This window comes from Cyanistes caeruleus, chromosome 4, assembly GCF_971803275.1.
Source record: "Cyanistes caeruleus chromosome 4, bCyaCae1.hap1.1, whole genome shotgun sequence".
NCBI classification, from domain to species: Eukaryota; Metazoa; Chordata; class Aves; order Passeriformes; family Paridae; genus Cyanistes; species Cyanistes caeruleus.
The window spans coordinates 77,071,890-77,083,891 of NC_141704.1; the positions used below are offsets into that span (position 1 = coordinate 77,071,890).

Sequence of the window (12,002 nt, forward strand, 5' to 3'; positions counted from 1 at the left end):
CCATTCAGCTTCAACTGAAAATCAATTACTTTACTGACCATTTCTGACAAGCAGGATTGAATTGACTACAGATAAAATGGGCAATTGAACTTATTTTCCCTTCTGTCTGCCCTGTTCAGTGAGGCCACCCCAGTATTTACAATAAAATACTCAGGTACTACCACATTTCCTTTTTCATTTACACTGGCAGTATCCCCCTTGTATTTTCAACAGATTGCATTGCTAAACAGGATATTCCACCTTCATCCTGGCTAAATCCTGCCATCACAGAAGTCACCAAAGGCTTCAGAGCTCCAAGAATCAGAAATTAAGCTGAAGGGAACTCAAGCTGCCACTAGGCCAGCCCGCATTTCCCCCTTGCTCCTTACAGATGCTGATGTACATGACAGGTAAAAAGTGTCTCAGCAGTGAAGATTCAATAACCTCCAGAGGAAATTCACATGGAACTAGGTATTTTTCCTTCCACATAATATGAATTCCCCCTGCTATGTGAGACCCACTGTGTATTTCTCATCTTCATTGAGATTACCTTCTACTCTGCAGAAAGCTTTTACATGTTTGAAGGCTTATGTGTTAGTCTTCTCTAAGACAAATTCCTATACTCTTCCCTAATTTTAACAGCCTTGTACAATCTTTGTGTACTAATGAGCACTAATGAAAATGAACTACTGAGTACTTTAGAAGTGGCTTCTTGCTTCTTCCTCTCACTGTTCATCCTGTGTTAACATCCTGTGTTAAAGCTCTCTTGCTACATGGTGGAATAGAAATTCTAAACACATTCTAGATTCATTTTACTGATTTTTATTACTAAGCACTCTTATGATGATGATCTGTTTTCATCTTTTGCCACTGCCAGTTTCACTGTGACTCTGCAGAGCATGGTTTTAGAAAAGAAGGCTGATGTATTCATGTAAGCTCTGTCAGTCACCTCTTGTGCAGGCCCTGGCCCAGCATGGAGGAAGGTTTTGGGAAGTCCTCTGTGCTGTGCCAAATGAAGTCTGTGTTGTTCTTACCCAAGATACAGGCAGAGTGTGTGAAGGGTCCATCACTGGAATACAGACCATACGTGCCCAAGTAAGGAGAAACAACCTTCTGGATCAGGGATTCCAGTTTCAAATAATCTTCAGTCACACCTTTCGACTCATGAACCCCCTGAAAAAGAGGAAATACCCAAGATGAGCACTGCCCCCTTCAATCACAAGCTCTCCTGGCTCACCAGGGCAAGCAGAGAAGAACAAGCATTTTCAATGAGTAACAGCAAAGGTGCTCTGCAATGTGATCCTCGTTTGCTGGTACAGCTGATTCCTCTTCTGTAAAGCCAAGAGATGTCAATCAGACCAGAGCTACTTCCAGGACATTTAAATCCAGGAAAGTACATCCTATTTACTGCAAAGCACTCAGGGAAGGATAGAGGATGATCTGTGAAAGGAACTAAATACATCCCTAGACTTTTTGCTATTGCAATCTTACAGTGACTTCCTGAATGATAGCATTTGGTACCACAGGGTGTCAGTGCCATCCCAGCAATACCAACAGTACTAAGAAAAAGGTGAAGCTGAGACCCTCAGAAATATTTCTTCCAGGATATTTTCAACAACCAATATTTACAGTAAAGAAGTTTGTTCTCTTTCCTCATCCCTCCCCTGGCATCTATCATCTTCCAGGCAAAAGCCACATTATAATTCGCATGCAAAGAGTCACCCACAGGCAAAATGTTTAGTCTTCAGCTGTTAACTCTCTACTTCCATCCACAATGAGACTTATTAGGCTGCAGAGGTGACAGAAAAACCTTGCAGAGTTCTATCCTCCCTTCAGCTTACAGGTGCAGAGTACGTGCTCCAGTCTTGTCTGAGCAGGGCCCCATACACTCATGAGTAAGATACCTCTTGCAATGCAGAGCAAATTCACATTTTCATGTGCTCAACACATCATGTGTTCTTAGAATTAAGATCCTAAAATGCCATACTCAGTAAGAACTCTGCCAGAATTTAGGAGAATTTATGTGTTCCTAAGTTATTGTAAAAAGAAACTCATTGGGATGAAAGCCTCCTGAGAGCAATATTAAGATTAGATGAGTAAAATTGCAACATTTCCTTCAGCGTGTGAAAGGACTTTGACGTTGAGGATGTGTTCACAGCTCAGTATGACTCACCAACCAGCGTCTAGGGTGACTCTCAGATGTGTTTCTGAATGGCTGACTCCGTCCCCTGGTTGCTGCACTGCCTCAGTGCTGCCTTGTCACTTGATAAAAGTTTATGAAAGGAAAATTAATAATGGGCAACAGAGAATTCAAATTTGGAGAGAATTTGGATTTGGACAGAATTTGAATTCCAGTTCAGTAGTTTTAAAATAACAAATAATTTCTGGTGATGTGCTATGTCCTGAAAAACTTTTGGACAGCCACAAATACAAATCTGAGCACAAAGGCATATCCAGTGGATCTGAAAGCTTGCAAGAATCTAAGGAACATCAGAATGAGCCCTCAGCTATGCTGCCAGGCAAAAATAACATTGGAATAATTCAGAAGACTTAATGAAGGTGCACATATTATTTCCAAGTCATCACTGGCCTATTGAGATCTGTTCCAGAGTTTCTTGCTGTCATTTAGTCAAGCCCTCCAAAAGGCAATATGCCTGCTACCTTACTACAAATTCACAATCCCATCATGATCACATCAAGCAAAGGCCAGGGCTTAGAACATCCTGCTCCAGGCTCCCACATTAAATACCTCTGGAACTGGTCTCCTGAACATGACATATATGAGTGGCAGAAGCCAGTGATATTTAGCACTGCTCACACCCAGACTGTAGAGCTTTATTTACTTCTCTACCATTTTAGCATTTTTCATACTTGCGAAAGACAAGTAGCTACATATCAGCTATGGAGAAAGAACCCTATCACGTTCCATTGTGGGGAACTGAGAGGAGTTATTTTAGAACTAGATGGTCTAGAATGGAATTAAGTCAACCGAGACAACCTTGTATCTGAGAACTGTTTATTGGTAACCAAAAGAAACGACGATAAAAAAGAAGTTGCCCTACTACAGAGGGCTAGAAACGACAGGGAAATATGAAGGAAAATGGAAAATGAATGGGGAGGGAGAGGGCAGACGGCAGACAGAGAAGGAAAGCGGGCATTCCCACAGCAGGATGGGCAGCGCTGTCGCTGTCCATGCGGCCGGGTCACCTCACGCTGCCCGCCGGGGAGCCCGCGCAGCTCCCGGGGCGGCGCGGCCCGGCAGGCCCGGCCCCCGCGGCTCCCGGCGGCCGCACTCGGGGAGCGCTCGGCCAGGAGCTGCAGAACCCTGGACAGGGGCACGGGGGTGTCACGGCAGCGGCCCGGGCCGGAGACAGCCAGGGCTGGACGCCGGGGGCTCAGGCAGGGACACAGGGAGGCAGGACAGGCGGTAACTGGGACGGGCGGACGGGTAAGGCCCGATACAGGCTGGACACGGGGCTCAGAGGTCAGCTGGTGTCCCGCCAGTCGCTCAGACAGCGGGAAGGCGAGTACGTGGGAGTGAGCGAGTGCCAGCAGGGGCAGGAGAGCCAAAAGGCAGGCTGGAGTCAGGGCAAAAAAGGACAAAAGGCAGGCTGGAGCCAGGGCAAAAAAGGACAAAAGGCAGGCTGGAGCCTGGGCGAAAAAGGACAAAAGGCAGGCCAGGGCTAGGGCAGAGGTGCGGACTGGAGCTCAGCAGGCTGGAGCAAAAGCAAAAACACAAGGCTCAAAAGGCCCCCAGACCCAAAAAGCCCCAACTCAAAAAGCCCCAGAATCACCAAGCCCCAAGGAAACAAGTCTGAAAACACCCCAGAGCTTGTGATGCAGTTACTTTCTATGCCCCCTGGCCCGTCCCCAAGTCTGCCTGTTGGCAGGAGAGCACTGGCCCAGTCCAACTTTCCACTGCAGTCCCTTGCTGGAGACCTTTCCCCATCTGACTGGAGAAGCCTCTCTGGGGAGCACAGTGTCTCCTGCTGTCCCATGTGAGACACGAAATGGTTTCCAGGCAAAGTCTCCCCAGAGACAAGGCTTCCCCCATCTTCTAGTTGTCTCCTTCATGTGGCACATGTGCACCCTCTCCCCCAAACACCTCTGACAATCAGTGTTGAGACAAATAAAAACTAAACTGGCTCCTCACCAACCCCAGTAACTCACTAATTGCCACACTGCTCACAAAACTACTCCTACCACTAGCAGAACTGTATGAGTAATGGAAGTGTCCTTGCCTAGTGGCACCTTAACACTGATTTCCTATCAGCCTTCAGGTCTGAAGAGTTCTTTTGGTTGTGAATTATGTATTCTGATGAACTCCTCAAAAGTCAGAGCTATATTCAGCATGGATTACTGCTCTTGCAGGGCTATAAGGAGACTTCCAGCAGCTCTACTGGGCTGGGATAAGCTCCTGTGGTAAGCTGAGAGAATGGAGACTTGACGCCCAAGCTACAGCTGCTAGGACAACTCTCCATTGTGGGACCAAGGAGCTGCACCTGCAGAGTCCACTGGCTCTTTGCTCCTGAGAAACACTCTGTTCTCTCAAAAACCCAACTCCCTCACCACCTGCATCAGCTTCTTCTTCAGTCTTGCCCTCACCTTTCATTTCTGCTCTCTCAAAGCAGTGCTAATCTCCAACTCTTTTTCATTTCAGCATCTTTTAATTGTCACCTTTGAAGTGACCACTGAATTTTACTATTACAGTGTAAAACCACTCAGTATTGACACAGGCTGCTATTAGTTTTAATGCTCAGCTCTGCATTCCAAGGGATTATTTTAAAAACATACTGAATACTCGTAAAATATGTGGTGTTCACAAGCCAGTGTCGATTTCTACTCTGTGGCTTGGCACAAACATGCTCTATCACCTGTGACATCCTTCCTGCATTCACTATTGTTTAAAACTTTCCTGCAGGGGCCTGATGGAGCAAATCCCTTAAACCTTTTACTTGCTGTGGAGCTTCTGTCACAGCAGGAGCATAACAGATCTTGTCCTGACCCCACAAAAGTTTTACTGCATTCCTTTCTGTGCTACTCAATGACACAATGACAAGCATCCTCTGGGCCTCTATTTTACCAAATACAAGTACATTCCAAAGTTCAGCAAGGACAATTTTGGCTTTCCCAATCTGTATTTTCCATATGATCTAATGACACTGTCACTTATTTATGAATCACCCCAGCCCAGGTAGCCTAGAGAAGTATCTGCAGGCTCAGAGCAAGCTTTAGGAGCCTGGAAGAAGCTTTTTTTGATTTAGATGCCAGGCCCAAGAGTGTATTTAAACTCCTGTCTCCCCACCAGAGACAGCCATATGCCTCTGGGACACCATCCCCTATGCCAAATGTGCAATGCTCTTTGTGTAACACCAAATTCAGCAGAAAGGTACTTCTGGTAGAAGTTTAGGAATGGAGGATAGTTATTATGAATGTTTCATATATCTGTATGTAAAGACAGATGAATAGATAGATAACTATGTATATACATCTGCACACCTACATAAATCAGTATCTATATGAAGTCCTGTTTAGACCCTTCCCCAAATCTGCATGTGATTTGTGCTTATAAAGGCAAACAAAATGAGATTTAGAGTTAAGCCAGCTTGGATGGTTATGTGTGTCACAACAGTTTCTGAAAAAATTATGACAGGACTTAAAAGTCACCAATGAAATAATAATAATAAAGTATTTTCCTGTTATTTTGGCAGCTTATGCTTCTTCTTGGACTTACTGCTTAGCTTACAAGAAGCCCTATCACTATTTGGAGAAAAAAGAAAACTTGGAGCATTATCAGTAAAACAGAGATTCTACCCGTATCTTTAATGCAATATTTGCTCTGCAGACCTGCAAAAACTTACTTTAAAAGATAACTGTGACCTTTCATGAACCCAATCTCATTTTAGCAGGAGAGTTTCATGCTTCTCTGTGAGAGTGAGATGTATCTATTAAATTCCTTTCAAAGACCTTGCCTGACTTATTTCTTCTGCAATTGAGGGCCAAAATAGCTCAATATCAAATATCTGCAAGCACCTTAGTAGTTTTGGAAGAGTGGAACTGCTGGATCAAATCCTCACATTGATCACACTGTTTCAAAATGCAACAAGAATCACCTCATTATGTTTTCATCTGGAAAGGATTATAATGTAATATTATGACAAGAGTCTGCCCTACTCTAAAGGCATGGGGATAATGAGGATTTGAGTCCTGAATATGTAACTATTTACATAATAAATAAGACATTTATTAAGAACAGAGACATGTATTACTGCATGAAATACAGAACTCAAGTCCATTAACCTTAATTAAATGGTTTTGAAACCAAGAATTTTCTATAGTAGTTCAGATGTATTAAAAGGGCCCTATGCATGACTGGTCTTGATATGTAAACATGTAAGCGCTCCCAGAAGGGCCACATCCTTAAAGACTACAGGTTATCTATGTATCTACTTTATGAAGACACTGTCCCATCTGCTGAACCAGCATGTGCGTGGGCCCCACTGCTACATTTGAGTGTGGTACTGAAATAAAACTTCTCCTGTATTTAGGAACAAAACACTGTAAATCAAATCCACAATCATTCCAGGAAGTATGGATGCACCAAACTGCTCAGTTTTCCATCCCTGTTAATTCTGTAAATTAACCACAAACTCCTACTGAGCTTTTGAAGGACAAAATGCTTCTTGTGAAAGCCCAAAGGAAAAAATACATGAGTAAACAGGTATGTTCAGAAGGATAGATGGGGGATTTGTACCTAAGCACATAAGGCCTCTTTTTTCAATATGTACAATGATAGAATCAGAGAATGGTTTGACTTGGACGGGATCTTAAAGCTTATTTGATCCCATCCCTTGCAGGGACACTTTCCACTAGACCAGGTTGTTCCGAACCCCATCCAACCTGGCCTTGGACAATTCCAGGGGTAGGGCAGCCAGAGCTTCTTTGGGCAACCAAAGGCCTCACCACCATAACAGGGAGGAATTTCTTCTGTATATAGGATTTCTTTAAGCTTTAAAGTCTGAAAGTCGAGGGCACCTTAGGCAGGCATTTGAGGATTTAAAGAGTCCTTCTCAAAGATAACCTTAAAACATGTTCAGTGTTCATTACTTTCACCAAATACGTTCACGAAATTCACCATATTCATCAATGTTCACCAAATACAGAGTGCTTTGAAGATCTTTTTAATGAACATAAATTTTAACAAAAAATACTGCTAAGCCATTATTAACATTGTATCTAGGCACAGGCTACCTGACTTGTAAAGCTGCCAGAAACACTAACTCTATTTTGATAACAGTATAATATCTCTATTTTTTTTTTAATAAATAAATTTTTAAAAATCATCAAATGTCCTTGTTTTATTTTACCACAATGAAATAAGCACAATCACAAGCCTGCACTTCAGTTTCCTATTAGGGTTCATATTACATTTATTTTTCCCACCCTATTCTTCCCTCAAAGCAGTGAATATGCAGGCAAGTAATTCTACCATCACTCCAACTCTGTGGATGGTACAAACCTGCCTGCAGCCTCTGTCCCTCTGCAACTAGGTGGTCATTGCTGCACCCAGCCTCTTTATTCACCATTATAACAGAAATTCTTTCATTTTATGCTTTAAAAAAGACACCTAATATTTCACCAGGTATAATCAGCACTTCCAAGTGACTGTAAACCAGGCTGCCCAAGCCCAGCCCATTGGGGAGGTGCTCTGACTGTGAGTCACAAAGGAACCCACAAATTAATCACCAGCCCTACACCACTTCTCACCTGGTCCTGGCTACTTCCTTTCCTCAGGCTCTGGTAAGAAACTCACACATGAAGCAATCCCCAAAGACAATGACAGCCATAAAAAAACTATTCAGGCTGCTGATAGTTAGGTACATATCATCAGACAGCCTGACTAAATTAGGATACGGAATTTTAGGCTTCCCACACTCTTCTGAGCAGAGGTAGGGTATGTTATGTTCCTGTCTCATGGAAAGCTGGCACATGGCAGAATGGTAGCTGGGTTTGTGCATCCTTTGCTGCTTATTCATCTCTCTTCTTACCCCCCAAAAACTGGATGTGAAGCTGCAGATCTCCTTTTTACCTGTATTAAGGAGCAAAGAAATGGTAAATCCCTACCACTAATAGCCTGCACAGACAGACCAATAATGAAGTACAACTGTATTGGGTTTGCATGGCAAAGCTTTGGTAGGAGGGTGGGGGGTACAGGGGTGGCTCCTGTGAGAAGCTGCTGGAGGCTCCCTCCGTGTCTGGCAGAGCCAGTCCCTGGCAGCTCCAAAGACAGACATGTCACTGGTCAAGGCTGGGACAATTAGAAATGGTGGTAAATGTCTCTGTGATAACATATTTCAGAAAAAAGGAAAAAGAAGTTTTTGTACAGCTGTAATTGCATTCGGGGAAGAGCAGAGTAAGAATATGTGAGAGGAACAACTCTGCAGACACCAAGTGAAGAAGGAGGGGAGGAGGTGTTCCAGGCACTGGAGCTGGGATCCCTCTGCAGCCCGAGGCACAGACCATGCTGTGCCCCTGCAGCCCATGGAGATCCATGGGCATGCAGAGATCCACCTGCAGCCCATGGAGGAGACCCAGACCCATGCCAGAGCAGGGGGATGCCTGAGAGGAGGCTGTGACCCCGTGGGAGCCTGTGGAGAGAGGGGCCTGTGCTGGAGCAGCCTGTCCCTGAAAGACTGTACCCATGGTAGGGTGACCCATGCTGCAGCAGTTTGATGGAGAGTGTGATGGACTCACATTGCAGCAGTTTGCAGGGATCTGTTGCTTGTGAGATGGACTCACACTGGAGAAGTTCATGGAGAACTCTCCATGAGAAGGACCCCACGGTGCAGCAGCTCCTGAGTAGCAGGAGAAATGGTGGGTGATGAACTGACTATAACCCCCATTCCCTGTCTTCTTGCACCACTGGGGTAGGAGGTAGAGCTAGGAAGGAGGGGTGTTTTAAGGTTTTATGTTTTTTCTCATTATCCTGCTCTGATGTTGTTAGCCAAAGTTCAACTAATATCTCTGATTAGACTCTCTTTTGCCTGTGATGGTATTTCATAAGTGATCTCTCCTGGTCCTTATCTGAACTTTTTTTGTATTTTCTCTCCCCTGTCCAGCTGTGGAGGCGAGTGATAAGAGAGGCTTTGGTGTGTGCCTGGCATCCAACCCACTACACGGGAGCCTGCTCCTGGATCATGGAGCAGCTTCTGCCCTACTGCTCTGGGAATTACAGCCTGTTCACAAGTGCTAGCACAGCACTATGTAGAAGATGAAATTTTCTTCTTAAGTACTTCTGGTTGCCACCAGCAGAAGAACTGTATATTCACCACCCCATCCAACTGCCTTGAAATCTTGGCAACTGGGGGGTTACACTGATGGAAAAATTATTTACCCTAAAATTCCTGCAATGCACAAGACCAGATAACTAAGCCCAGAATTCTCAACAGCTGCAGACAAAAGAGCTACAGCTAAAACTATCACATCCTCTGACCATCAGGCACACCTCAAAGGGATGCCCCATATATGGCAAAAAACCAGAAACAAGCCTGGCTGCTGGCTGTTGTTGATACCCAGCTGCTTTCCATTGATATTTGACTTATGTAATTCCACTTAAATGCCTTAGCTGGTTCTCCATCTGGCCATCACTATCTCTTGCCTGATTCCTTCCATTTTAACCCTTTGCTTCATCCCTTTGACATCTTCTGTTTTGTAATACCCCACATCCATCCCAAGCTCCTCTTTCAGTCCATGGGCAAAGCCCCCTATCATCTGCTGAGCTCCTCTGGTACATAATCCTCACTGCATTCACCTTTACCAGAGGCTGCTTCAGTTCTGCCTGGACAGCTGCACACACATTGCCTCAAGTAACTCCTCACTCATCTGGCTATGAAAATCATCATGAACACCAATTAAACACCCAAACTGCTTTTAATTGACCAGCAGTAATTCAGTGTTTTGCTGAGTACTTATAAAAGGTCACAGTTCTGTGTTTTCCAGTTCTGACTAATAGTTCCCACCACCTGTAACACCTAGAAATGGAAGTATTGCTCAGTTGTTTTTCACTTCCCTCTTTAGCACAGACTAGTAAAAGACCATTTACCTAATAAATTATACAATGAAAAGTATCTCTAGTGTCTAACGCTACCCTAAAAACTGGATGCAATGGCGGAACTACTTCATGCCCATCTGAAACTTGTGGACGTGCTAAATCAATGACTGGTCCTTGATTAAGGGCTGGAGCACTCACCTTGAGCTTTAACACTTCAGCTGATCAGCATGTGTACATGAGTAAGTGTTGGTGAAAAGGATTGTCTTCTGCTTCAACTGACAAACTGCTGGATAGCTTTTAAATGAAAAATAAAAAAGAATAAAATAAAACATAAATAAAATCTGTGTTCCTCCAGACCCAGGGGAACAAACAAACCAGACCTTCTGGACCCAAGCCCCAGGCCCTGCCAGTGACAGACACAGCACTAAGGCACACACAGCATGTCTTGGTGCTTAGGTTACCAACTTCTGAACTCAGGAAAGAAAGAAGAGAAAGGAAAACTTCTAGATTATTTAACAAAGTCATTTCAGCAATGATCACTCTTTGTACTTAATGGAACAAAAGAGCGAAGTCCTCTGCTCATGGACAAGAAGTGACTGTGTATGGCTCAGCTCACGGCCACATAATACATTCTGAACCTCAGTCTGCTGGAGCATCCTCCATATGGGGACGCTAGGGGAACCCTTGACAGCTGGACTCACCCTTGTCTACCAAAAAAATGCTGAAACAGTCCTGACCTAGCATGATGTAAAAGGAAATAATGCTAGAAGCATTTACAGGGTCAGGTCTGAAAGCCAAGTGAGGTCCTGGCCTCATGTACTGCCCTGTCTTAACCACAGAGGCAAACAGCTAAGAAATGCAACTATTTTCTGCTAAAAAGAAGCAGATTCCTTGGACAAAAGGAAAACTCAATATGACAGAAGGAAACACTAAGGCAATGGTGATAATCTAACACATACTGGATAATAACCATCGCCTAACCATTCCCAAAGAAAACTGAAATTAAAAGTCACAAGGCAGACACAGAATATGTTTTGTGTGTGGTGAAACCCCACAGAGTAGGGTGGGCAAAGCTCTGTATATGCTGAATCATCTCACAATACTGCCAAATTCCCAAAACCCCGTCCTTGATTTGATCAGCCTGTACTCATGAGAAAAGGAAGTAAACATCTTTAAGGAAGAAAGCACTGAAAAACGGAAGGATTTAACTGCAAGGAACAGATGCTGGCCGATCTTTGGCGAGCACGTACACAGGCAGCCATTGACCAGTGAACTGGGTGGTAACAAGTTACTAGCCAATTGGGATCAAATGTGTGATTTTTGAAAGCCATATAAATATAAGCTATGAACAATAAAGATTGCTATTGCTGCTTGAACCTTGGAGTGTCGTGTCTGTCCCCACTGCGACAGTTGTGAAATACATTATTCAGCCAACACTGCCGGTGGAGATTTGGTAAGGGTGTGCACACTGCACTGCACACCCTGGTGACCACATAAATAGCAAGATGTGCTGCTTGGCATAGTCAAAGAGAGAGCAGCAGCCTTGCTTGTGAGGCATTTGGAAACCAGTGCCTTACAGGTCAGGACTACTTGTTATCCCACTTTCACTGCATCACAACTTTCTGGAACCTGAGTAATACAGACTAACCCTGCCTCAGGGCAGGCAAGAAATCACCATGGGGAGGAGCTGGAGACAAATGTGTCACTAGTCCTTGCCACATGCATCACCAGTGACACAGCATATGCTCCCAGTTACACTGTGGATCACATTCTGGATGGAGCTCTGCAGTCCTCCATCTTCCTTAGAAGAGACAGATGCACATACATTACAGTCAATCATCCAATTTGCACTGATCTTCCAGACAAAATCACAGACTACTCACAGAAAAACCTATGGCATGAAGTTATGGTTTACTTGGTTGAAAAGAGGCCTCAGGAGTTGTTGCCAGATATGTACAACTTTTGTTTGCTC

General features: G+C 44.2%; 1 protein-coding gene and 1 long non-coding RNA gene across 17 annotated transcripts in view; one reads left to right on the forward strand and one right to left on the reverse strand.

The window, feature by feature from the left end:
* PRR5 (proline rich 5) overlaps positions 1-12,002 on the reverse strand; it is a 135,534-nt gene that overhangs the window by 2,887 nt on the left and 120,645 nt on the right. For all 16 annotated transcript variants that reach the window (XM_086885437.1, XM_086885433.1, XM_086885430.1 and 13 more), the window contains one exon: positions 1,014-1,152. In XM_086885437.1, coding sequence (XP_086741563.1) covers positions 1,014-1,152 — 139 coding nt within the window. The remainder of the gene's footprint in view (positions 1-1,013; positions 1,153-12,002) is intronic.
* On the forward strand, positions 3,271-7,322 carry LOC147653798 (uncharacterized). The gene is made up of 2 exons (XR_015285786.1): positions 3,271-3,427; positions 5,691-7,322. It is a non-coding gene; the product is annotated as an uncharacterized LOC147653798 (long non-coding RNA).